The 27,798-nt window shown below is 46.8% G+C and overlaps 1 protein-coding gene, 1 non-coding gene and 1 pseudogene across 3 annotated transcripts in view; 2 read left to right on the top strand and 1 right to left on the bottom strand.

Moving 5' to 3' along the window:
• Positions 1-5,428: 5,428 nt before the first annotated feature.
• On the top strand, positions 5,429-5,501 carry trnak-cuu (transfer RNA lysine (anticodon CUU)). The gene has a single exon. It is a non-coding gene; the product is annotated as a tRNA-Lys (tRNA).
• A 5,733-nt stretch (positions 5,502-11,234) lies between these two features.
• LOC147096328 (E3 ubiquitin-protein ligase TRIM69-like) overlaps positions 11,235-27,798 on the bottom strand; it is a 240,911-nt gene continuing 224,347 nt past the window's right edge. Inside the window, 2 exon segments of the mRNA XM_085973806.1 lie at positions 11,235-11,580; positions 11,582-11,783. Of these exon segments, the coding sequence (XP_085829932.1) occupies positions 11,235-11,580; positions 11,582-11,783 (548 nt within the window).
• Positions 21,394-27,798, top strand: part of LOC147096333 (zinc-binding protein A33-like) — a 37,441-nt pseudogene continuing 31,036 nt past the window's right edge. Inside the window, exons 1-5 of the transcript XR_015074599.1 lie at positions 21,394-21,951; positions 22,042-22,137; positions 22,230-22,463; positions 23,623-23,645; positions 23,743-23,858. The product of XR_015074599.1 is annotated as a zinc-binding protein A33-like (transcript). The remainder of the gene's footprint in view (positions 21,952-22,041; positions 22,138-22,229; positions 22,464-23,622; positions 23,646-23,742; positions 23,859-27,798) is intronic.

Genomic DNA, 27,798 nt, shown 5'->3' with positions numbered 1-27,798 from the left:
CAGCTACATTTCCCTTTTGAAAGTTAATATTGAATCTATGATTTTATGACATATTTTATATTTTTACACGGCCTTGTTTGCAGTTCTGAATATTGTCCACCCGCCGGAAGTTGAATTGTTTTTCAGAAGCTGCTCGACCTGTTGTGTATTTGGAGCAGTTTCCCAGTTGATTTCCCTGTGATTGTGGGGGCTCGGCGTGTGTCATTGGATTGGCTGCAGCCCGCCGGCAGCAGGCGGTGAAAGCGGGCGTGAGACGGTGAGTGACAGGTGAGCGCTGCTTCTGATGCTGTCTGACACCCGGTGGACCCGAGTGGGCCGGGATTTTAAAGACCTTTTATTGCTGCAAGGCAGGAGAAATAGAACAGTGTTTGTGCAACGTGCATATATACAAACATAATGTACGGCCGGTGTGGACTTTGTGGCACAACGATAGCGCGCCTGGCTCCAAATCAAAAGGCTGCGTGTTCAAATCACGTGTGGGTCACTGTCCTTCTGAATAATTTCGGAAATAGTATTTTCTTAGCTGTTTCTCAATTACCAGCCCCTTGCTCCAAAGGCTGTGTCTGGGAGAGAAGCGCCACAATTCCTCATTTATTTAATGTCACAAGACACAAACACAGGTGTTGCTTCAAAATCAACCTGTAGGTGGCCACACACAGATTAAACAGAGACAAAGAACCAGACAGAACCGGGAAACACCTGGGAATAGACCAGAGATATGGACAAGGACTAAAACCGCTTTGCGATCAGAAAATTGCCTGAAGTCCTGTGGTTAATGAAAGGACGTTTGATGCTTGATTTCCTTACACACCTTGGAATTCAGGAGAACCTGGTTCGTGGTTTGCAGAACAAGTTAAACCCCTGGAGCCGAGCCACCAGGCGCCTGGCTGCAATCAGCGACAAAGACACTGAAAGTTATTGGACCCGGCGAGCTCAGTCGATGGAGCAGTGGTTCTCAACCTGTGGTCCACAGGCCACCAGTGGGCCGCGAGGGTACTGCAGGTGGTCCGTGAAAAAATGGTCCAAACCCCTAAAATAATCGTGTCTGTTGTCTCCACAGATGTTGAATGACCCGCCGTGTGGTTCCAGTGTTTTTTATTGCTGTTTAAAGCTGGGTTTTGGGGATGAGCTGATGGAAGTGAAAACCTGCCGGGGATGGAGGGCGGGTGGTTTTCTGGAAGGATCAAATCAACTGGGCCGAAAAATCAGCTCCAGATAAATTCACCAAATATTTCCCACCTCACTACCGCACAACGGCAAGTACTGCTCCACTCTACCATATAAACCCAACTAGTGCCCCCTCAATTCAACAACCTTCACCAGTGTCCCCACTATTGTACAACCTCGGGTGTGCCTGTACAGAGTGCGGGTCTTTGACACTAGGTTTTATACAACAATCTTCACCAGTGTCCCCACTATTGTACAACCTCAGGTGTGCCTGTACAGAGTGCGGGTCTCTGACAGTGGGTTTTATACAACAACCTTCACCAGTGTCCCCACTATTGTACAACCTCAGGTGTGCCTGTACAGAGTGCGGGTCTTTGACAGTAGGTTTTATACAACAACCTTCACCAGTGTCCCCACTATTGTACAACCCCAGGTGTGCCTGGAAAGAGTGCGGGTCTTTGACAGTAGGTTTTATACAACAATCTTCACCAGTGTCCCCACTATTGTACAACCTCAGGTGTGCCTGTACAGAGTGCGGGTCTTTGACAGTAGGTTTTATACAACAATCTTCACCAGTGTCCCCACTATTGTACAACCTCAGGTGTGCCTGTACAGAGTGCGGGTCTTTGACAGTAGGGTTTATACAACAACCTTCACCAGTGTCCCCACTATTGTACAACCTCAGGTGTGCCTGTACAGAGTGCGGGTCTTTGACAGGAGGTTTTACACAACAACCTTCACCAGTGTCCCCACTATTGTACAACCCCAGGTGTGCCTGTATAGAGTGCGGGTCTTTGACAGTAGGTTTTACACAACAACCTTCACCAGTGTCCCCACTATTGTACAACCTCAGGTGTGCCTGTACAGAGTGCGGGTCTTTGACAGTAGGTTTTATACAACAACCTTCACCAGTGTCCCCACTATTGTACAACCTCAGGTGTGCCTGTATAGAGTGCGGGTCTTTGACAGTGGGTTTTACACAACAACCTTCACCAGTGTCCCCACTATTGTACAACCCCAGGTGTGCCTGTATAGAGTGCGGGTCTTTGACAGTAGGTTTTACACAACAACCTTCACCAGTGTCCCCACTATTGTACAACCTCAGGTGTGCCTGTACAGAGTGCGGGTCTTTGACAGTAGGTTTTATACAACAACCTTCACCAGTGTCCCCACTATTGTACAACCTCAGGTGTGCCTGTACAGAGTGTGGGTCTTTGACAGTAGGTTTTATACAACAACCTTCACCAGTGTCCCCACTATTGTACAGCCTCAGGTGTGCCTGTACAGAGTGCGGGTCTTTGACACTAGGTTTTATACAACAATCTTCACCAGTGCCCCACTATTGTACAACCTCAGGTGTGCCTGTACAGAGTGCGGGTCTTTGACAGTAGGTTTTATACAACAATCTTCACCAGTGTCCCCACTATTGTACAACCTCAGGTGTGCCTGTACAGAGTGCGGGTCTTTGACAGTAGGTTTTATACAACAACCTTCACCAGTGTCCCCACTATTGTACAACCTCAGGTGTGCCTGTACAGAGTGCGGGTCTTTGACAGTAGGTTTTATACAACAATCTTCACCAGTGTCCCCACTATTGTACAACCTCGGGTGTGCCTGTACAGAGTGTGGGTCTTTGACAGTAGGTTTTATACAACAACCTTCACCAGTGTCCCCACTATTGTACAACCTCAGGTGTGCCTGTACAGAGTGCAGGTCTTTGACACTAGGTTTTATACAACAATCTTCACCAGTGTCCCCACTATTGTACAACCTCGGGTGTGCCTGTACAGAGTGTGGGTCTTTGACAGTAGGTTTTATACAACAACCTTCACCAGTGTCCCCACTATTGTACAACCTCAGGTGTGCCTGTACAGAGTGTGGGTCTTTGACAGTAGGTTTTATACAACAACCTTCACCAGTGTCCCCACTATTGTACAGCCTCAGGTGTGCCTGTACAGAGTGCGGGTCTTTGACACTAGGTTTTATACAACAATCTTCACCAGTGTCCCCACTATTGTACAACCTCAGGTGTGCCTGTACAGAGTGCGGGACTTTGACAGTAGGTTTTATACAACAATCTTCACCAGTGTCCCCACTATTGTACAACCTCAGGTGTGCCTGTACAGAGTGCGGGTCTTTGACAGTAGGTTTTATAAAACAACCTTCACCAGTGTCCCCACTATTGTACAACCTCGGGTGTGCCTGTACAGAGTGTGGGTCTTTGACAGTAGGTTTTATACAACAACCTTCACCAGTGTCCCCACTATTGTACAACCTCAGGTGTGCCTGTACAGAGTGCAGGTCTTTGACACTAGGTTTTATACAACAGCCTTCACCAGTGTCCCCACTATTGTACAACCTCAGGTGTGCCTGTACAGAGTGCGGGTCTTTGACAGTAGGTTTTATACAACAATCTTCACCAGTGTCCCCACTATTGTACAACCTCGGGTGTGCCTGTACAGAGTGTGGGTCTTTGACAGTAGGTTTTATACAACAACCTTCACCAGTGTCCCCACTATTGTACAACCCCAGGTGTGCCTGTACAGAGTGCGGGTCTTTGACAGTAGGTTTTATACAACAACCTTCACCAGTGTCCCCACTATTGTACAACCTCAGGTGTGCCTGTACAGAGTGCGGGTCTTTGACAGTAGGTTTTATACAACAACCTTCACCAGTGTCCCCACTATTGTACAACCTCAGGTGTGCCTGTACGGAGTGCGGGTCTTTGACAGTAGGTTTTATACAACAACCTTCACCAGTGTCCCCAGTATTGTACAACCTCAGGTGTGCCTGTACAGAGTGCGGGTCTTTGACAGTAGGTTTTATACAACAGCAGCCGCCAGTCCTCTTGTGTCACACTAAGTAAAACTAGATGTCATAAATATAAGATCCTCAATATTAAATCCAGTCGGGAATTCAGGAAAAACTTGTTTATGCAAAGAGTGGTTGGAATGTGGAACGCGATACCACAGGTCCCAGATATCAGTGAGGGGGGAGAAACATTCCAGCCGTGAGTTGGCTCCGTAACTTAGCTAGTTTATGTAAACAGGAGAGCATTGGGTTCGAATCCCAGCGGGATTTTTTTTTAAGAACAAAATATTCTCTTATGATCCCACAGAGGTTGGCTGCTTCTCGTTTGAAAGTGCTGCAATCCTTTGGGATGGGAACGGATAAAGGCACATCACAAATACATCTTAAAGTCTGACTGTCATTCGGCCAACATGTTAACATTTCCTCCAGTCAGCAACAGAAAGTTATCGGTTTATTAATGGCGATTAAAACAGTTATTCATCGTGATACTGCCTTTAATTATAAGTTCGTGTCATTGATTTAATAAACTGCACAACTGTTTTATAAAAATCAGACCGGAAATCAACCCCGCGCTCTGGGTGCTCCGAATTCCAGCCCCTGGCCCACCAGGGAACGCTCCACCCAGCAGCTGTGAGAGCTGTAAATATACTGGGTGCACCCCCGCCAGATACACATGTATTCCTGACTGGTGCTCGATGTAAATGTTTATTATCTCTGCAAGTTACAAGTGTCTGTAGATATATCTGAATTAATTATTCATTTATTGGGTCTCATCTGTCTACATATCGTTGTACTGCACTTGTGCACTAACAATGACAATAAAGTTGATTATTATTATTATCTGTTTAATTGTGAATTGAGGCAGTGAATTCCAGACCCCAACAACTCGCAGTGTGAAAACAATGGCTCCTAATGTCACCTCGGATCCTTCTGCCAATCACCTTCAATCTGTGTCCTCTGGTCACCGACTCTTTAACCTCTGGAAACATGTTTCTCCTCATTTACCATATCAAACCCGTTCATGAATTTAAACACCTGTCAAAACCTCTGCTCCAAAGATCACAACCCCAGCTTCTCCAGTCCCCCACACACTGAAGTCCCTCATCCCTTGTACCATTCCAGTAAATCATTTCTGTTCATTTCTTCCATCTAATAAATAACTACAGTGAAACGTTCATAAGAAAAAGCACGAACAGAATAAAAAAGAGAGAAATAAATACTGAGCAAAATGGATATTAATGTTTAAGAACATAAGAAATAGGAGCAGGAGTAGGCCATTCGGCCCTTCGAGCCTGCACCGCCATTCAATGAGATCATGGCTGATCTTAGCAGGTGAAATAACAGAAGATCTGAGTTTTATGATCGGTCAGTGAGAGGAATCCGTCTGTCAATCGGGCTTTGGCCATTCGATTCACTGATAAAGACAGACAGGGAGCACAGCTGCAGGCCGGCCCGGCTAGCTCAGTCGGTAGAGCATGAGACTCTTAATCTCAGGGTCGTGGGTTCGAGCCCCACGTTGGGCGGTTGCTTTTGCTGCTGATTTTACAGGCGGTCCCCAGCTCTGAATTCCGCGCCAGAGAGTTTGATGTAAATGAGATTGAACAACAATATCAGAAAATCTCTCCATGATTCTGGACTCTTATCTCTCTCTCGTTGAACATCATATCATTTCACCGTCAGTGCGGCTCAGTGGGACTTCGGGCCAGTCTCTCCCTTCACAGCGCATCAGTGCCGGGAAAACAACGGGGAATTTTACACACATGTTGTGCTCTGTAACTTCTTATAAAAACTTCAGTATACTTCACTCCGTGTCCAACCCTGTGAGGTCTCCCCTGGTGGGTCAGCTTTAGATGTTTATAAACAGGTCAGCAGAACATTAACATAACCTGAGCTCCGAGATCTGGCCGGGTCCCATTCCCCCGGACTGATTAATCAGCAGGAGGGATTCGAGTTTCTTTAAAAGAATGACGCGAAAATCACTTTGATGTGAGGCCGAAATAGGTCAGTTGGGATTCGGCGGGTATTAGATATGTTGTGCCTCTTTCTTTGGGTCCTTTTCTCGAACTTACCAATTTAAACTTAAGTCTCTTTTCTGCCACTGAAGGGTTGGGTTTGAATAGACAGACATCAAGGATGGGAACTATTTCTATTGTCTGTATTTAGCTTTTATTTCTCTGCCTCCTTCTGCCCTTTTCTCTGGTTTATTCTCTCTCGGTGCTGGGTAAGCATTTGTCCTAAACTGATGCCTTTTACACATCTCGGGGCGGTCAGACACGCTCTGTCTGTCTGTTACTGCTTGTGACCATTAACGGGAACAGGCCGCCAGTTAAACGTATATCAGCAAACCGAAGAAAGACAAATAAACTGAAAGATGTGTTACTCCGCCCCAGGGCAAAGGTGAAATGGATGTTACTCAAAATAACTTCCCCCTGACAGTTTGTGTAGATTTTTTGTAAAGTCTGGAATTTCAATGTCAGGAGACACCTAAAAAGTAAGAAATAAACTGCTGATGACCCATACAGGGATTAAACCCGTCCCCTAGGGTACTTAAGGAAGTGGCCCTAGAAATAGTAGATGCATTGCTGGTCATCTTCCAAAATTCTATAGACTCTGGAATAGTTCCCATGGATTGGAGTGTAGCTAATGTAACCCCACTACTTAAACGGGGAATTATAGACCGGTAAGCCTGACATCGGTAGTGGGGGAAATGCTAGAGTCTATTACAAAAGATGTAATAGCAGAGCACTTGGGAAACAGTGACAGGATCGGACAAAGTCAACATGGATTTACAAAAGGTAAATAATGCTTGACTAATCTACTGGAAATTTTTGAGGATGTAACTGGTAGAATAGATAAGGGAGAACTAGTGGATGTGGTGTATTTGGACTTTCAGAAGGCTTTCAATAAGGTCCCGCGTAAGAGATTGGCGTGCAATGTTAAAGCACATGGGATTGGGGGTAAGGTACTGACTTGGATAGAGAACTGGTTGGCAGACAGGAAGCAAAAAGTTGGAATAAACGGGTCTTTTTCCGAGTGGCAGGCAGTGATTAGTGGAGTACCACAGGGATCGGTGCTCAGAACCCAGCTATTCACAATATATATTAATGATCTAGACAAGGGAACTAGATGTAATACCTCCAAGTTTGCAGACGACACACAGCTGGGTGGGCGTGTGTGCTGTGAGGAGGATGCAGAGAAACTCCAGTATGATTTGGACAGGTTGGGTGATTGGGCAGATGCATGGCAGATGCAGTATAATGTGGATAAATGCAAGGTTATCCACTTTGGTGGCAAAAACAGGAAGGCAGATTATTATCTGAATGGCAATAGATTGGGAAAAGGGGAAGTGCAACGAGACCTGGGTGTCCTTGTGCACCAGTTACTGAAGGTAAGCATGCAGGTGCAGCAGGTGGTTAAGAAGGCAAATGGTATGTTGGCCTTCATAGCGAGAGGATTCGAGTACAGGAGCAAGGATGTCTTGCTGCAGTTGTACGGGGCCTTGGTGAGACCACACCTTGAGTATTGTGTGCAGTTTTGGTCGCCTTATCTGAGGAAGGATGTTCTTGCCATGGAGGGAGTGCAGCAAAGATTCACCAGACTGATACCTGGCATGGCAGGAATGATGTATGAAGAGAGATTGAGTCGATTAATTTAGAAGAATGAGAGGGGATCTCATTGAAACTTATAAAATTCTAACAGGACTAGATAGACTAGATGCAGGAAGGATGTTCCCGATGGCGGGGGAATCCAGAACCAGGGGTCATAGTCTAAGGATAAGGGGTAAGCCATTTAGGACTGAGATGAGGAGGAATTTCTTCACCCAGAGAGTGGTGAACCTGTGGAATTCTCTACCACAGAAGGCAGCGGAGGCCAATTCATTAAATATATTCAAGAAGGAGTTAGATATATTCCTTAAGGCTAAAGGGATCAAGGGGTATGGGGAGAAAGCAGGGACCAGGTACTGAATTTGGATGTTTAAACTAGATGTGGGGGTTGTTGCTGTAGTTGTTCTGTGGAGTTCCTTCAAGGAGGTGATTCTGAATGCAATGGATCAACGTGTACCCATGCAAAGCAAAGGTACTGAGCGTCATTACAGTCCAGCCTGGTTCAACGGAACTAAAAAACAATTCATCCAGAAGAGAAAAAGGTAAATTACGGTAAATGACACAGAATTCAGATGGCTTCAAAACCAGAAGGCAAACCAAGAGTGTAAAAACTGCAACAGAATGGGGAAGAAAATATTCACATTGAACATAGCAAGTGAAGAGAAGGGCAATAATAGTGCCAGAGGTAAGTTGTGTCACTATTCACATTCCGCCTTGATCTGAATAGGTCTGTTAAAGGGGGCGATTGAGAAGAATAGAGGAGAAATGAAAAAGGAGGAATGAGCGAAAGGTCTTTTGATTGCCCGGAGTGCAGGACGCTGTGCTCGGAACTGGCAGACTTTAAAGTGCATGTGTAGGGAAGTAAAGAGCGACCTTGTGTGTGAGAAGATCACAAGAAGGTAGTGCTCGGAGCTGCGCCCTTGAGGCAAGTTGCGTGTTGTCAGGAAAACTGCTGTAGTTAAAGCAGAAAATTAAAACCAGAAACTGTTGGCAACACTCAGCAGGTCAGGCAGCATCTGTGGAGAGATACTCGCTTTACCAGGTCATCATTATACACTTTGACCGATACTTCACACAGCTCACAGTTCACAATCTCAGCAATTTGCTGATTTGAGCAAACAGCGGTGAGCCAGCAATGCAAAACCATCCAATGGAAATTCCGAATGGACTCAAACTCAGGACTTGTGGGTCTATTGAATAAAGGACACAATACGTCAAATCTTAAATGCAATAACTGCGAGAATGTAACATAAGAACATAAGAAGTAAGAGCAGGAGTAGGCCGTATGGCCCCTCGAGCCTGCTCCGCCATTTAATAAGATCATGGTTGATCATCGACCTCAACTCCATTTTCCCACCCGATCCCCATACCCCTTGATTCCCCATGAGGCTAAAAATCTATCTAGCTCAGTCTTGAATATACTCAAATACTTCGCATCCACAGCCCTCTGGGGCAGAGAATTCCAAAGGTTCACAACCCTCTGAGTGAAGAAATTCCTCCTCATCTCGGTCTTAAATGGCCTACCCCTTATCCTGAGACTATGCCCCCTAGTTCTAGACACGCTAGCCTGGGGAAACAACCTCTCAGCATCTACCCTGTCAATCCCCTTCAGAATTTTATATGTTTCAATGAGATCACCTCTCATTCTCCTAAACTCCAGAGAGTATAGGCCCATTCTACACAATCTCTCATCATAGGACAGCCCTCTCATCCCAGGGATCAGTCCAGTGAACCTTCGTTGCACCGACTCCAAGGCAAGTATATCCTTCCTTAGATAAGGAAACCAGAACTGTGCACAGTACTCCAGGTGTGGTCTCACCAAGGCCCTGTACAATTGTAGCCAGACTTCCTTACTCTTATTAGCCAACCCCCTTGCAAAAAAGGCCAAAATGTAATTTGCCTTCCTTATTGCTTGCTAGCTTTCTGTGTTTCTTGCACGAGGACACCCAAATCTCTCTGAACACCAACATTTGAAAGTTTCTCACCATTTAAAAATTATTCTGTTTTTCTATTCTTCCTACCAAAGTGAATAACCTCACATTTCCCTACTTTATACTCCATATATGCACGCAGAGCCCAATGGATTAGCAATCCAATAATGTAACCACTCGGCCAGCTGGTTGCATAAATGGTGCTTAAAAATTCCTTTTGTTTCCATCTTTCAATGCACAACCCTCGATTCAGAGGGCAATCAACAAGAAAGGCAGCTTTCAATCAGCACTAAAGATTTTTAAAACTGAAAGCAGCTGAAGGTGTGGCCGAGTGGTCTAAGGCGCTTGATTAAGGCTCCAGTCTCTGTGGGGGCGAGGGATGAATCCCACCACGACCAGAATTTGAAATAACAACAGAAAATGCTGGAAAAACTCAGCAGGCCAGGCAACATCTGTGGAGAGAAATTAGAGTTGACGTTTCGGGTCGAAGCCCTTTTTCAGAACTGGAAAGGAAATAAAATAGATCGAAGGCAGGGCTGTGATAGAACAAAAGAAGTAAAGAGACATTAAGAGGTATTCAAAACCAGACGAGATGGTAATAGGACAGTGGAGACAAAAGACGGCTCAGATTAGGTGTGAAGTGTACTGGCAGGATGAGAGACAGCTGCCATGTGGGAGAGAGAAAAAAAAGGAAGGGGGGGGGGGAAGGGAAGACCCAAAACAAAGGGGTGGAAAAAAATATAAGTAAAAATGTAATAGGGGCCGAGGTTATGATCTGAAATTGTTGAACTCGATATTGAGTCCGGAAGGCTGCAAAGTGCCTAATCGGAAGATGAGGTGCTGTTCCTCGAGTTTACATTGAGCTTCCGTGGAACAATGCAAGAGGCCAAGGATGGTGAGGTCCGAGTGGGAATGGAGCGGTGAATTAAAATGACAGGCGACCGGAAGCTCGGGGTCACCCTTACGGACTGAACGGAGGTGTTGAATCTGTTCATCTTTTGGCCGCTTCACCAAAAATCCTTCTCTCGCAGTAATGCTGCTCACGACACAGGCATCGAGATATCAATCCTTAACACGTGAATAAATGTTGGTCATGAAAATCTGTTCACTTCTTGAAATCCGTTGAGGTGGTTCGTAAGGGGATGAAGCTCAGGCCTTTGCTGAGGACTGATCGTTCAGGGTCAGAAAGGGGAAGGTCAGAGGGGATAGTGAAAACACTGCAAGGGGTGAGATTGTAAGAAGGGGTGGGGGGTCAGAGGAAAGTGAAGGGGACGAAGTATCCCCAGGGGCATTGGTGTCTAAGAGTTGTTGAAGCTCGCGATCCTCGACACCTGAAAGGAAGATAAAATGTTTTCTTGTTAAAGCTGCGGATGAGGCAAAGGATGAAGTGGGACTGTGGACCAGGCCAGCTCTGAGATAGAGTGAGTCGGTGCTGCTGAAGGGAGAGGTGGAGAGCGTGCATGTGGTGGTGCCTGGCGTGGAGCGTGGATCTCAGGCTGCGGTTTTTATTTAATTTTACAGGAGTCTCTGGAGCAGTTGCCACGAGTTTGTTCCCCTGCACTGATTAAACAAACAAATCTCACCAACAAGACATTGTCACTGGGTTGTAGCCGCCCTGACCTCAGGTGACATTTGGACCATCCGCACCACCTGTGACTGAGACCGACGCCCATCAGTTTGCAGCTGGCAGGAGGCAGGGTGAAATTATGGGATGGACCTGTTAGTGACCTTTAAACCCGCGGATTGTCAGCGGGGCGGAGTTTTCCCCGTCATCACTTGATCCCGGATTGAAGATGGGAAAGATTCCCTCAGTGAAAGGGTGGGTGAAAGTGTGGAGATGGGACATGTTGTCCGCATTGTAAAATGACACCTGTCCGCCCTCATAGTCCAGGTACAGCCCGATCTTCCGGGGCTTCACACTTGGGGTGAGGCGGGTCCATGAGGGGGAGGCGAAGGCAACATAGTCACTTCCGAGAAACAGCCACACAGTCCAGTATCCGGTCTCAGGTCTCAGTCTGATTTCCCCTTTCCTCCCGGCAGACTCTCGGGTCACTCCCACAACCCACAGTCTTGTTCCCCACCTCCACCTCCCAGTAGTGTCTCCCTGATGTGAATCCCTCCGATCCCAGGACACTGGCCCCGCGATCAAACCTCTCTGGGGTGTCAGGGAGCGGCTGCAGTTTGTCTCCGAGTCTCACACTGGTCCGGTCCTCAGACAGGATGAGCCGGGGATTCGCTGTGTTCGGATCCAGAGTCAGAGAGGCTGGAGCTGGGGGAAAGTTAAAATAACACAGTCAATGATTTAGTTTTTTGTTGTGATTTATTCAAACACTTCCCTTTTTAAAGTGACCACCCGGGCTCTGGGTTGTGTTCATGGAATCTGCTGTCACTCCAGGGTTTATGACCTAGGGGTCGATTTACGTCGTTTTCGGCCCCAAATCAGCGCTGCAGTGGAAGCAGCGCCCGGAGATAAAGACCAGAGAACCACAGGAGACAGCGGGGGAGGGGAGAAACAGTGTGGGGTGGGGGGAGACAGCATGGAGGTGGGGAGAGAGACAGCGGGGGGAGGGGAGAGAGAGCGGGCAGGGGAGAGAGAGCGGGCAGGGGAGAGAGAGCGAGAGGGGAGAGAGGGGGGGGGGAAGAGATAGCGAGGTGAGTGGGAAGAGAGAGCAGCAGGCTGGTGAGAGAGAGCTGGGGGAGGGGAGAGAGAGCGAGAGGGGAGAGAGAGCGGGGGGGGAGAGAGAGTGGGCTGGGGAGAGAGAGCGGGGGTAGGGGGAGAGAGACAGCGGGGGGAGGGGAGAGAGAGCGAGAGGGGAGAGAGAGCGGGGGAGAGAGAGAGCGGGCTGGGGAGAGAGAGGGCTGGGGAGAGAGAGCGGGGGTAGGGGGAGAGAGACAGCGTGGGGAGGGGAGAGAGAACAGGAGAGGAGAGAGAGCGGGAGAGGAGAGTGGGAGGGGAGAGATAGCTGGGGAGGGGAGAGGGATAGCGGGGTCGGGGAGAGAGAGCGTGGGAGGGGAGAGATAGCTGGGGAGGGGAGAGATAGCTGGGGAGGGGAGAGAGAGCGGGCGGGAGGGGGAGAGTGAGCGGGGGGGAGAGAGAGCGGGGGGAGAAACATAGAAACATAGAGATAGGAACAGGAGTAGGCCATTCGGCCCTTCGAGCCTGCTCCGCCATTCAATGAGATCATGGCTGATCTTCGTCTGAGATCATAGCTGATCTTACCAGTTCAGTACCCCGTCCCCGCCTTTTCTCCGTAACCCTTAATCCCCTTAGCCTTCAGAAATATATCCAATTCTCTCTTGAAAATATTTATTGAATTAGCCTTCACAGCCCTCTGTGGCAGGGAATTCCACAGGCTCACCACTCTTTGAGTGAAGAAATTCTTCCTCATCTCTGTTTTAAATGATTTGCCCGCTATTTTTAGACTGTGGCCCCTGGTTCTGTGCTCCCCGGCCATTGGAAACATTCTCTCTGAATTCAGCCTGTCCAGGCCTGCCATAATTTTATATGTTTCGATGAGATCCCCTCTCAATCTTCTAAACTCCAGTGAGTACAAGCCCAAGCTATTTAATCTCTCTTCGTAGGTCATTCCCGCCATTCCAGGTATCAGCCTGGTGAATCGCCGTTGCACTCTTTCCATGGCAAGAACATCCTTCCGCAGATGGGGCGACCAAAACTGTACACAATACTCCAGATGCGGTCTCACCAGCACCTTGTACAGCTGTAGTAAGGTATCCCTATTCCTATACTCGAACCCCCTTGATATGAAGGCCAACATACCATTTGCCTTCTTAATCGCCTGTTGCACCTGCATGCTCTCCTTCAGTGACTGGTGCACAAGAACACCCAGGTCCCTCTGCACTTCCCCATCTCCCAATCTATTGCCATTTAGATAATAATCTACCCTCCTGTTTTTACCCCCAAAGTGGATAACCTCGCATTTATCCACATTATAGTGCATCTGCCACGTATCCGCCCATTCCCCCAACCTGTCCAAATCACACTGTAGCCTCCTGACATCCTCATCAGAGCCCACCCCTCCTCCTAGTTTAGTGTCGTCAGCGAATTTGGAAATATTGCATCCAATTCCCTGATCCAGATCATTTATATATATTGTGAACAGCTGGGGTCCCAGGACAGATCCTTGCGGCACCCCGCTGGTCACTGCCTGCCACTCCGAAAACGAGCCGTTTATTCCAACTCTCTGTTTTCTATCCGCCAGCCAGTTCTCTATCCACGTTAATACTTTGCCCCCAATCCCATGAGCCTTAATTTTGCATGATAATCTTTTGTGTGGAACCTTATCGAAGGCTTTCTGGAAGTCAAGGTACACCACATCCACTGGCTCTCCCCCATCTATTTTACCAGTTACTTCCTCAAAAAATTCCAGCAGATTAGTCAAACACGATTTACCCTTTGTAAATCCATGTTGACTCTGTCCGATCCTTTCCCCATTTGTCAAGTGCTCCGCTATTTTATCCTTAATAATGGACTCTAGCATTTTGCCCACAACCGATGTAAGGCTTACTGGTCTATAATTCCCTGCTTTCTCTCTACCCCCCTTTTTAAATATTGGGGTAACATTAGCTACCCTCCAATCCACGGGTACTGTTCCCGAGTCAATGGAGTTCCGGAAGATGATCCTTAGAGCATCTGCTATCTCCAGGGCCACCTCCTTAAGTACCCTAGGATGTAGTTTATCAGGCCCCGGGGATTTGTCGGCCTTCAGTCCCCTCAACTTACCCAACACCATATCCCTAGAGATACTAATTTCTGTCAGCTCCTCCCTCTCATTAGTCCCTATGTTTGCCGATATTCCTGGGAGGTTATTTGTGTCCTCCTTTGTGAATACAGAACCAAAGTATGAGTTTAATTGGTCTGCCATTTCCTTATTCTCCATTATATATTCTCCCGAATCGGACTGCAAGGGACCGACTTGGGATTTTACCAGTCTTTTCCTCCTGATATACCGATAAAAGCTTTTGCAGTCTGTCTTTATGTTTGCTGCAAGTTTACTTTCGTATTCTATTTTCCCCTTCCTGATTAATCCCTTTGTCCTCTTTTGCTGTATCCTGTACTGCCCCCAATCTTCCAGTCTGGTGCTTTTTTTTGCCAGTTGATATGCCCTTTTTTTTGATTTTATGCTGTCCCTAATTTCCCTCGTTATCCACGGTTGAGTCACCTTTTTAGGTTTATTTTTATGCCAAACCGGTATAAACATGTTCTGGAATTCTTCCATTCTATCTTTGAATGCTTGCCATTGTCTATCCACTGTCAATCCCCCCAGAAACACCACCCAATCAATCTTACCCAATTCCCATCTCATACCCTCGTAATTCCCTTTATTTAAGTTCTGGACCTTAGTCTCTGATTCAATTTCCTCACTCTCCATCTCGACTGAGAGCTCGATCATATTATGATCGCTCTGACCCAAGGGGCCTCGTACAAGAAGATTGCTGATAAGTCCCTTCTCATTGCACAATACCCAGTCTAAAATGGCCTGATCTCGAGTCGGCTCCTCGACATATTGGTCCAGATAACCGTCCCGAAAACATTCCAGGAATTCCTCCTCCTCAGAATTTTTACTAATTTGGGTAGTCCAATCAATATGTAAATTAAAGTCACCCATGATGACAGCTGTGCTCTTATCGCACGCTTCTCTAATTTCCCTTTTTATGCCTTCCCTCACCTCCATATTACTATTTGGAGGCCTATATATCACACCCACTAACGTTTTCCTCCCCTTGCTATTTCTCATTTCTACCCATGCAGATTCCATTTCATCCGAGTTAATATCCTTCCTTTCCATTGCATTAATCCCCTCCTTTACCAGCAATGCTACCCCACCTCCCCTACCTTTTTGCCGATCCTTCCTAAATATTGTATATCCCTGGATGTTAAGTTCCCAGCCTTGCCCACCCTGCAGCCACGTTTCTGTAATCCCAATCAAATCATACTTGTTTACCTCTATTTCCACAACTAATTCATCCACCTTGTTCCTAATGCTTCTAGCATTAAGATACAAAGCCTTCAGGCTTGCTTTTTTCACACTCTCATTATGAATTAGTTTGGCCCTTTGTGTTTCTCTCCTTTGCTTATTGCTTCTCACCTTTCTACCATCTATTTCTGACTTCATATGACTTCCCTCTTTTCCACTACCTAGGTTCCCATCCCCCTGCCAAATTAGTTTAAATCCTCCCGAACCGCCCTAGAAAATATTACCCCGAGGACATCGGCTCCCTCACAGTTCAGGTGTAGACCGTCCCCTTGGTACAGGTCACTCCTCCCCAAGAACTGGTTCCAATGCCTCAAGAATTTAAATCCCTCTCCCTTGCACCACTGCTCAAGCCACGTATTTAGCTTATCTATCTTACTCTCTCTAAACTTATTAGCTCGTGGCACTGGTAGCAATCCAGAGATTACTACCTTTGAAGTCCTACTTTTCAATTTAGCTCCTAACTACCTAAATTCAGCTTGTAGGACCTCCTCCCTCTTTTTACCTACATCGTTGGTACCTACATGTACCACGACAACTGGCTGATCCCCCTCCCCCTTCAGAATGCTCTGCACCCGCTCCGAGACATCCTTGACCCTTGCACCAGGGAGGCAACATACCATCTTGGAGTCTCGGTCTTAGCCACAGAAACTCCTATCTATCCCCCTTACAGTTGAATCCCCTATCACTATAGCCCTATCCCTCTTTTTCCCGCCCTTCTGTGCAGCAGAGCCAATCATGGTGCCCTGAACCTGGCTGCTGGTGCCTTCCCCTGATAAGTCATCTCCCCCAACAGTACCCAAAACGGTAAACCTGTTTTGGAGGGAGATGACCGCAGGTGACTCCTGCACTACCTTCCTGCCTTTACCCTGCCTTTTGGTCACCCATTTACTGTCTGAGCTAGCCTTTACCTGCTCCACCTATATAAGAGTTACTGGCCTCCTGCTCTCCCGACTGCACCAGCTGTGAAAGAAAAAGCCCCCGAAAGGTGAGCTTTTAAACTCACCAGTTACTGGCCTCCTGCTCTCCCGACTGCACCAGCTGTGAAAGAAAAAGCCCGCGAAAGGTGAGCTTTTAAACTCACCAGTTACTGGCCTCCTGCTCTCCCGACTGCACCAGCTGTGAAAGAAAAAGCCCGCGAAAGGTGAGCTTTTAAACTCACCAGTTACTGGCCTCCTGCTCTCCCGACTGCCCCAGCTGTGAAAGAAAAAGCCCGCTAAAGGTGAGCTTTTAAACTCACCAGTTACTGGCCTCCTGCTCTCCCGACTGCCCCAGCTGTGAAAGAAAAAGCCCCCGAAAGGTGAGCTTTTAAACTCACCAGTTACTGGCCTCCTGCTCTCCCGACTGCACCAGCTGTGAAAGAAAAAGCCCCCGAAAGGTGAGCTTTTAAACTCACCAGTTACTGGCCTCCTGCTCTCCCGACTGCCCCAGCTGTGAAAGAAAAAGCCCCCGAAAGGTGAGCTTTTAAACTCACCAGTTACTGGCCTCCTGCTCTCCCGACTGCACCAGCTGTGAAAGAAAAAGCCCGCGAAAGGTAAGCTTTTAAACTCACCAGTTACTGGCCTCCTGCTCTCCCGACTGCCCCAGCTGTGAAAGAAAAAGCCCCCGAAAGGTGAGCTTTTAAACTCACCAGTTACTGGCCTCCTGCTCTCCCGACTGCCCCAGCTGTGAAAGAAAAAGCCCCCGAAAGGTGAGCTTTTAAACTCACCAGTTACTGGCCTCCTGCTCTCCCGACTGCACCAGCTGTGAAAGAAAAAGCCCGCGAAAGGTAAGCTTTTAAACTCACCAGTTACTGGCCTCCTGCTCTCCCGACTGCCCCAGCTGTGAAAGAAAAAGCCCCCGAAAGGTGAGCTTTTAAACTCACCAGTTACTGGCCTCCTGCTCTCCCGACTGCACCAGCAGGGGGAGTGAGCGGGGGGGAGGGGGAGAGTGAGTGCGGGGAGTGGGTGCAGGAAGACTTTCCCGGACACTAGAGAAATGACCCAATCCAATGACCGGTTGGACCAGAACCATGGAATCTTACATCACAGAAGGAGCCCGTTCCACCCATTGTGCCTGTGCCGGCTCTTTGAAAGCTCTGTCCCATTCAGTCCCACACCCCAGCTTTTAGTTCTCTTCAATGACATGTCCAATTGCCTGATGAATGTTCCTGTGGAATCGGCTTCCACCACCCTGTCCGTTAGTGCATTCCAGATGATAACAACCCTTTAGATCTTTTGCCAATTACATTGAATCTGTGTCCGCTTGTTACTGACCCACATGCGAGAGGAGACAGTTCCTCCTTATCCACCCCATCAAAACCCCTCATGATTTTAAATACCTCTATTAACTTTCTCTGCCAGAAAGGTCCCGGCAGATTGGAAAACTGCTAATGTAACACCCTTATTTAAGAAGGGAAGTAGACAAAAAGCTGGAAACTATAGACCAGTTAGCCTAACATCTGTGGTTGGCAAAATGTTGGAGTCCATTATTAACAGTAACAGGGACAGGGTACTGAATTTGGATGATCAGCCATGATCTCATTGAATGGCGGAGCAGGCTCAAAGGGCCGAATGGCCTACTCCTGCTCCTATCTTCTATGTTTCTATGTTTCATCCGGCACTTCAACAAAAAACTTGTTTTCTTCCTTTCAGATGTCAAGGATCACAAGCTTCAACAACTCTTGGACACCAGCGCCCCTCCGGAACCTTCTTCCCCTTCACTTTCCTCTGACCCCATCCCTTCTTCCAATCTCACCCCCTGCTGTGTTTTCACTCTCCCCTCTGACCTTCCCCTCTCTGACCCCGAGCGAGGGAGGCTGTCTGGCCTGCTGAGTGTTTCCAGCATTTCCTGTTGTTACTACATTATCAGAGCTGCTCATAAGCGGCCGTTTGGAAGAGACAGACGAGTAGATGTCATGTTAGAGTCAAAGGCGGGAGTTAACAGTGAACTCAGGAAACGGGAGTGTGAAATAAATAAGGACACATTTGAGATGGAAAGTCCGGCTCTCACAAGCGATCTTACAGAGCTCCGTGACCCTATGAGCCTCTGTCCAGTCTAACCAGGTCCGCAGAGAGAGTTGAGCGACACACATTTTGCCCCGCAGAGTGAATGACATCGCGATATTCGCCAGAAGAACCGACACACCAGGAGTGCAGCAGACTGGAGTTGACTTGCCCAAGACAGAGTCTTGAGACCAAGACTGACAGCGATCCTGTTCAGTTCCCGAGTTCTCCAATCACTTGTTCTCCACCATTACTCGACTGAACTCGCTCTGTGGGCACAACAATGCCTTGGTGTCAATCATATTGGTTTATGTCGGGCAATTCAAATACTGCAGCATATATCAAACCTTACACATTAATGGCGAATCCTAATGTGTGTATATTTCCCACATGATTGTGGATATTAATGTGGCATTTTCCAGCTAATCTTTCCCAATGAGGGCCTTGGAACGTGTAATCAAACAATGGGATTGAATGAAATCAATTTTGAGAAGGTGGATTTGATCAGATCCAGGTATAAGAATACATAAGAATCAGAGGATGATACAGCACAGAAGGAGGCCATTCGGCCCACCGTGCCTGTGAACCTTCAGAGACAGTCACCGCTTCTTGGGCCGTTTTTAATGGGGAATTCTTTCCTGCAGCACTGATACCCTGCCAGCAGGTGGCAGTAATGCACTTTGTAACAATGACAGACTTGCGATCAAACAGCGTCTCAGGGACTGGGAGGGCAGCACTGCCTGAGATGTGAATCCACAGACCCAAAATACCCGACACACAGTTTGAATAACTCGAGAATCTTTTCTATTTCCGAAAACAAACTTCATTTACTCAAACATATACGAAACAAGCTCCAAATACATTCTGTACAGTATAAAGTCATCTTGGATTTCAAGCCTCACTTTCAATGCATCAATGCTCTCAACTTCAACCACCCAATGAGGCAGCGAGTTCCACATTCTCACCAATCTCCATGTAAAGAAATTCCTCCTAATATTGGAGGAAAGTTGACACTCCAAGGCCTTCCAACATCAGTTGATGTTTTTTCTGGGCCAGTGTCCCTGGGAAGGACCCATTGAGCACAGGGGCCTGTGTTATGGAGTTTCCTGGGAGGACCCGGCCTCGACAGAAAATCCACTGCATCTTAACATAAGAACATAAGAAATAGGAGCAGGAGTCGGCCATTTGGCCCTTCGAACCTGCTCCGCCATTCAATAAGATCATGGCTGATCTTCTATCTCATCTCCACTTTCCTGCACTATCCCCGTATCCCTTGATTCCCTTAATATTCAAACATTTATCGATATCTGTCCTGAATATACTCAATGACTGAGCCTCCACAGCCCTCTGGGGTAGAGAATTCCAAAGATTCACCACCCTCTGAGTGAAGACATTTCTCCTCATCTCAGTCCTAAATGGCCGACCCCTTATTCTGAGACTGTGACCCCTGGTTCTAGACTCCCCAGCTAGGGGAAACATCCTCCCTGCATCTACCCTGTCAAGTCCTGTAAGAATTTTGTATGTTTCAATGAGATCACCTCTCATTCTTCTAAACTCTAGAGAATATAGGCCTAGTCTACTCAATCTCTCCTGATAGGACAATCCCCCCATCCCAGGAACCAGTCTGGTGAACCTTCGTTTATTCCCTCTATGACAAGTATATCCTCCCTTAGTTAAGGAGATCAAAACTGTACACAATACTCCAGGTGTGGTCTCACCAGGGCCCTATATAATGGCAGTAAGACGTCTTTACTCTTATACTCAAATTCTCTTGTAATAAAGGCCAACATACCATTTCCTTTCCTAATTGCTTGCTGGACCTGCATGTTAACTTTCAGTGATTTGTGTACAAGGACATCCAGGTCCCTCTGAACAGCAACATTTCCCAGTCTCTCACCATTTAAAAAATACTCTGCTTTTCAATTTTTCCTACCAAAGTGGATAACTTCACATTTCTCCATATTATATTCCATTTGCCATGTTTTTTCCCACTCACTTAGACTGCCTGTATCCCCTTGAAGCCTCCTTGCATCCTCCTCACAACTTACATTCCCACCTAGCTTTGTATCATCAGCAAACTTGGATATGTTACATTTGGTCCCCTCATCCAAATCATTGGTATAGATTGTGAATAGCTGAGGCCCAAGCACTGATCCTTGTGGTACCCCACTAGTTACAGCCTGCCAACCCAAAAATGATCCGTTTATTCCTACACTCTGTTTTCTGCCCATTAACCAATCCTCAATCCATGCTAGTATATTATCCCAAATCCCATGTTTAATAACCTCTTATGTGTCACCTTATCGAATGCCTTCTGAAAATCCAAATACACCACATCCACTGGTTCCCCCTTTTCTATTCTGCTAGTTATAACTCAAAAAACTCGAACAGATTTGTCAAACACGATTTCCTTTTCATTAATCCCTGTTGACTCGGCCCAATCCTATTGTTATTTACTAAGTGCCCCGTTACCACATCCTCAATAATAGATTCCAGCATTGTCCCCGCTACTGATGTCAGGCTAACTGGTCTGTGGTTCCCCGTTTCCTCTCTCCCTCCTTTCCTAAATAGTGGGGTTACATTTCCTACCTTCCAAGGCGCTATATAAATGCAAGTCTTTCTTTCTAGCAGATAAAATCGATCCTCAATGCTTCAATCCCTCGAAAGATCTTCTCTGTACCTGTCATCTAAAATACTCCTTGACATTTGTGGCACTTTGTGTTTCAGGGTGAGCGGCTGCAATCATTAACACAATTCAGTTTATGGATCTCTATCTCACACCGTGTGTCACCAGAGGGTTTGTAGTCGGCAGTGAGTTCGGTTTGGAGCAAAGTGCCCTGGAATCTCGATCCCGCCCATCTCCGCCTCCTCCCTCCCTCTCTCTCCCTCCCCCCACTGCCCACACTCCAGGAACCTTCACCCTCCCGGCCAGGGTTCAATTATTCCCCTCCGTGCTCTGATAGGCTGAACTCGCCGAACTGAAGGTGTTCGGCAGCAGAAAAACATCGAAACTGAAAGCGGTTTGAATCAGGAAGTGCTGAGGGTGAACATGGCTTCCAGACAGCAGGCCGAGAGTTGGACCGAGGAGACAATTTGTCCCATTTGTCTTGATTTCTTCACCGATCCGATTTCACTGGAGTGTGGGCACAACTTCTGCCGCTCCTGTATCACACAGTGTTGGGAAAAGAAGGAGACAAACTCCTGCCCGGAATGTAGAGAGGAGTTTCCGGAAAGAAACCTCAGAGCCAGTCGGGCCTTAGCGAATCTGGCCGAGAAAGCTCGAAAATTAAAGCTGAATCCGAAAGAGAAGGAAAGTAAACTTCACTGTGAGGAACATCAGGAAGAACTGAAGCTGTTTTGTGAAACTGACAAGAAATTGATCTGTCTGGTTTGTAGAGATGCGCGGGAACACAGAGAGCACCGCTTCATGCCCATTAAAGAAGCTGTTGGAATCTACAAGGTAAAAGGGAACAGATTTGATCACCTGATTATTTTATCACATTTTCATGGTCTAACACTTTTATTCTGTGATTTTCTCTCCCAATCCCAGGATCAGCTGAAATCTTCCTTAGATTCTCTCACAAAGAAGAAATCAGCGGTTCTGGACACGGAGCGACGGCAGAAACAGAAGATTTCCGAAATTAGGGTAAATCTCCCTGTGCTGATTTTCGAAATTTGATTCGTTTTTTTTTTGTTTTAATGCGGAAAACGTATTATTTTTCACATTTCATTTGGTAGGAACAGTCGAGCAGTCTGCAGACCTGCATCACATCCGAGTTCGCTAAAATACACCAGATTCTCAGTGAGAAAGAGCAGCGTTTAATCAGAGATCTCAGGGAACAAGAGGGGAAGATTCTAGAAACAATGGAGGAAAACCTCCGAGAAATTCAAGAGAATTTAAATTCTATTCAGGAGAAACTCTCAAAGTTGCAGAAACAGATGGAGCAAAAAGACGAGCTGACATTTCTGAAGGTGAGGATTATATTTCAGTTTAGTTCAGTGAAAGTTCACAGTCACAAAATGACGGGCGAGAATTTTGAAATAAATGCAGCATTTTCCCAATAATTCGTCACTGATTTAAACCGATCGATTGTTTTCTCCATTTCTGGGCGGATCTGCTATTTTCACCGAACTAATCGACCTCCCACAAAATCTACAGGATCCCGGGAATACCTGCAACCTCCCCGGGAATGAGTTGCCGTGATCTTGATATTTAGTCTGTAATTATTTCTGTGGTGCCCAAGTTTAATAATCTCCTGAAACTCACATTCCAATCCAGTTCCAGTCCCATGTTGTGAGTGTGTGGGTGTGTCTGGTAGGGTGGGTGTGAGAGGCACTGTGTCTGGGAGTGACACTGGTGTTGATTTCTAGTATCTGATACTCTAATAAGATTTTTCAACTATATCCTGTTTCTATCAGAAGCATTTAATAATTTTTCATGTAATTTCTGATGGCCTGTTTTCAAATATGCCGCTCATAGAATTACACAGAATTTTACAGCACAGAGACCGGCCATTCGGCCCATCAGATCAATGTCAGTGTTTATGCTCCACACGAGCCTCCTCCCACCTTACTTCATCTCACCCTATCAATATATCCTTCTGTTCCTTTCTCCCTCATGTACTGATCTCGCTCCCTTTTAAATACATCGGTGCTATTCTCCTCAACTTGTGGTAGCGAGTTCCACATTCTAAACACTCTCTGAGTAAAGAGATTTCTCCTCAATTCTCCTTTGGATTCATTACTGACTCTCTTATATTTATGACCCCTCGCTTTAGACTCCCCACAAGTGGAAACATCTTCTCTACATCTGCCCCATCGAATCCTTTCATAATGTTAAAGACCTCGCTCAGGTCTCCTCTCAGTCTTCCCTTTTCTAGAGAATAATCTTTCCTGTTCACTCTTTCCTGTTAGTTGTACCCTCGCAGTTCTGGTATCATTCTTGTAAATCTCTTTTATACGTTCTCCTGTGCTTCTATATCCTTTTTGTAATATCCTCTTTCTACCTGTGTGTGGGCAGCAGTGAGAATTGGGAATTATCAGCAGCTTGTAACAATTTGGGTGTAATTTCTGCTGTCCCGATATAGACGCTCAGTCTCTGTCAACTCAGATTGTGTTTTATTTATTTCAGGAAGAAACTCGTCAGAAGAGGAGGTAGGCCATGCTCTTTACTGAAACTCTGCACAGTTTGGTAAAATAGCTCAGGAAAGTGTTTATGGTCAATTTATAACCAATTGTTTGATATTTGCAGGATTAGCGATGACGATAATAAACTGACATTAGTAGATACCACCCTGTCTATCGAAAAATTCAACGGCCATTTACTATACGCAGTTTGGAGTGAAATGCTGGATTCCATTAACACCGGTAAAACTCATATAAGTTCCTTTGGCCTGATTTATATCTCATAATTTGATTCGTTATACATAAAAATATCATAGACAGCATCTTTTAGTACTAAGTAGTTGCAAATGAACGTGGTTAAAAGTGGGCCTGAATGGAGTTAAAGTGTTATTCACGCACCAAATCCATGTTCTAAAAAGCATCGCCTTCAACTGGTCAGCTGAAAATGTCAGCTCCCCGAACATGACCAACACAGGGACCCTCAGATGAACCACAGCCTCCAGAACCCATCGATACTTTGCACACTTCAGCAACAGGAAACACCGCCCTTCCCAGCTGAACCTTTCCTCCTCTACAATACTCATCTCCTGATCCATCTCCACCTTGTGTGTCAAACTCATGTCCGTGACCAAGGTCTGGACAGGAAGCCTGGGAGCGAGGCTTTCTCTGCCTGTTGAGGGAGGAGTGGTGAGGGGTTTGGAGTTAGCTGGTGCTCACTGTGGACCTGGGGAGCAAGCACTGGATTGCAATCCACTTCCTGAAAGTGTCACTGAGGCTTATTCTCTCAATTGTCTTGAGGAATCAGTCCAGTCGCCCCAGACAAATGTCTCTTACACATTCAGGGAGAGTATCAGGGTAGAGGTATGACAATGGTGCATCACATTGAATAACCGCTGGTGTTTTGCCTCCATATGCGGCCCCGTATAAAGCCTGTAGGTTCGGATGGACCAGGCCAAAGATATCAAGTTTATGATATTGGCCAGTATTTTCTACTCTGCATCGAGGAGAGATTTATTTTGCTATGATTAGCAATGGAGATGACCTTTCTGTCCATATGTATTAACCTGATTGTGACTAAGTTAAGTGTGTCTGTGTCCTTGTCTCCAGCACATGGTGCGGGGTTTCAGTAGGGGGAGAGTAAGCTCCGCGATTAGGGCCTTGTAAAACCCGGTAGGGTACCTATTGGTTGGTGTGGGACCAGGTCACTACTTTACCCCCAAATTGCTCCGGCTGCTTGTCCTAGTGCCCTGAGTCCACTGGAAGCTTGTCCCGTTGGGAGTGAAGAGCACAGTTTAGGTCTTCACTCATGGTTACTGTGCTATCCATACATGGGGCGAGTGTGGGGATTGCTGATGTGGGGAATGTGGGGACACCTCATTCAGAATCTCTTCTCTCTTAGGCATTCCCTCGGAACCGAGGATGACTCGCTTCCACATTAAATATTAGTTCTCAGGTGACTGATGATTCCAATGCGGGACCTACAGACTCTGTCACAGGTGGGGCAGACGGTGGTTGAAAGGGCTGGTGGGTGGGGTGCTTGGGTTGATGTGCGCTCCTTGCGCTGCCTGCGCTTGGCTTCCGCTTGCTCCTGGTGAAGAGACTCGAGGTATTCTGCACCTTCCCTGATGCTTCTCCTCCACTTTGTGCGGTCTTGGGCCAGGGATTCCCAGGTGTCGGTGGGGATGTTGCACTTTTTCAAGGAGGCTTTGAGGGTGTCCTTGGAGTGTTTCCTCTGCCCAGCTGGGGCTCTCTTGCCATGTCAGAGTTCTGAGTGGAGCGCTTTTTTGGGAGTCCCGTATTGGGCATGCGGACAATGTGACCCGTCCATCAAAGCTTCGATGCTGGGGATGTTGGCCAGAGCGAGAACACTGACGTTGGTGCGCCTATCCTGCCAATGGATTTGCAGGATCTTGCGGAGGCAGCGTTGGTGGTACCTCTTCAGTGCTTTGACGTGCCTGCTGTACATGGTCCATGTCTCTGAGACATACAGGAGGGCAGGTATCACTACTGCTCTGTAGACCATGAGCTTAGTGCTGGGTTTGAGGTCCTGGTCTTCAAACACTCTCTTCCTCAGGTGACCGAAGGCTGCACTGGCACACTGAATGCGGTGTTGGACTTCGTCATCGACATCTGCCCTTGTTGACAGTAGGCTCCCGAGGTAGGGAAAGTGGCCCACGTTGTCCAAGGCCTCATCGTGGATTTTGATAATTGGGGGGCAGTATTGTGTGGCGGGGGCAGGTTGGTAGAGGACGTTTGTTTTACGGATGTTTAGTGTAAGGCCCATGCTCTCGTACGCTTCAGTGAAGGTGTTGACCTCAGAATGTGCACAGACGCAAGCGTCATCTGCATACTGTAATTCGATGACAGAGGATGGGACGAACTTGGATCTGGACTGGAGGTGAAGGAGGTTGAACAGTTTCCCGAAAAGTTTACAGTACTGAAGCATCACTTTGTGTTCTCCTGTTATTTGAGACTCTTTAGGATGGAGCGGCCTCCTTCTCCAGGAATGCCTGTCTCAGAGTAATGGGAAGGTTCCTATTGATTAGTGTGACTATCCTCTGCTCTTGGGTCAGTAGAAGGCGGCCAGCATTGGTCCCACCCACTCACTCACAAACTTGGTGTGTTCTGAGGGCGGTGAGGAGGACCTCCTGTAGAAATGGTGCTTCCACCTATCCTTTTATGTCGATCAGTTTTGTTTTGCCTGATTATGTGCTGGAGTCTGTTGAGATTCGTGGATATAATTTTGTTGATGGACTGTATTCAGGGTGATGTCGGTTTGCTGTTTCCTCTTGTGGGTGTCTCTGAATCTGGGGCCTGCCCAGTTGTACCAGTTTTGCTTCAGTTCCTCTCCAAGCTGTTCATCCTGATCGAGTTGTGGGCCGCAGCTCTACTTTTTCACTTGAATTATTTATTCACTGCCCTGACTTACCTTTTCCCCTGTGGCAGCTCTTTTCCTCCCTGCATCTGCGGGATGTGTTCCTGATCCTCTTAGGTGTTTGTCCCCAAATACGCTAAACATACATTGGCTTCTTACAGAATAATCTGTATCCAGACACCTTTAAACGAGCTTGAAAACTTGGAAATAATGAAAGGTCGGTTTAATACGTTTCAATCATATTAAACCACCCACCACATACAGTGACTAAAATTACTGGTACAGACAGATCATACAGTGACCGTGAGATTGCTGGTACAGACAGATCATACAGTGACCGTGAGATTACTGGTACAGACCGATCATACAGTGACCGTGAGATTACTGGTACAGGCAGATCATACAGTGACCGTGAGATTGCTGGTACAGACAGATCATACAGTGACCATGAGATTACTGGTACAGACAGATCATACAGTGACCGTGAGATTACTGGTACAAACAGATCATACAGTGACCGTGAGATTACTGGTACAGGCAGATCATACAGTGACCATGAGATTACTGGTACAGACAGATCATACAGTGACCATGAGATTACTGGTACAGACAGATCATACAGTGACCGTGAGATTACTGGTACAGACAGATCATACATTGACCGTAAGATTACTGGTACAGACAGATCATACAGTGACCATGAGATTACTGGTACAGACAGATCATACAGTGACCGTGAGATTACTGGTACAGACAGATCATACAGTGACCATGAGATTACTGGTACAGACAGATCATACAGTGACCGTGAGATTACTGGTACAGACAGATCATACAGTGACCGTGAGATTACTGGTACAGACAGATCATACAGTGACCATGAGATTACTGGTACAGACAGATCATACAGTGACCGTGAGATTACTGGTACAGACAGATCATACAGTGACCGTGAGATTACTGGTACAGACAGATCATACAGTGACCGTGAGATTACTGGTACAGACAGATCATACAGTGACCGTGAGATTACTGGTACAGACAGATCATACAGTGACCGTGAGATTACTGGTACAGACAGATCATACAGTGACCGTGACATTACTGGTACAGACAGATCATACAGTGACCGTGAGATTACTGGTACAGACAGATCATACAGTGACCGTGACATTACTGGTACAGACAGTTCAGTTCAGCTTTCAGTTCAGTTCAGTTCAGCTTTATTTGCCATATATAACCAGTACAAGTACAAGTACAATGGAATGCTTGTTCCCCGTAGGGATGCGTCAGCTATACATACAGCGC

The sequence above is a fragment of the Somniosus microcephalus genome, unplaced genomic scaffold, assembly GCF_052327205.1.
Source record: "Somniosus microcephalus isolate GS21.2 unplaced genomic scaffold, FLI_Smic_1.0 unresolved_chr1, whole genome shotgun sequence".
Taxonomy (NCBI): Eukaryota; Metazoa; Chordata; class Chondrichthyes; order Squaliformes; family Somniosidae; genus Somniosus; species Somniosus microcephalus.
Note: the sequence above shows the minus strand (reverse complement) of the source record. Positions and strands in the feature narration are given on the sequence as shown.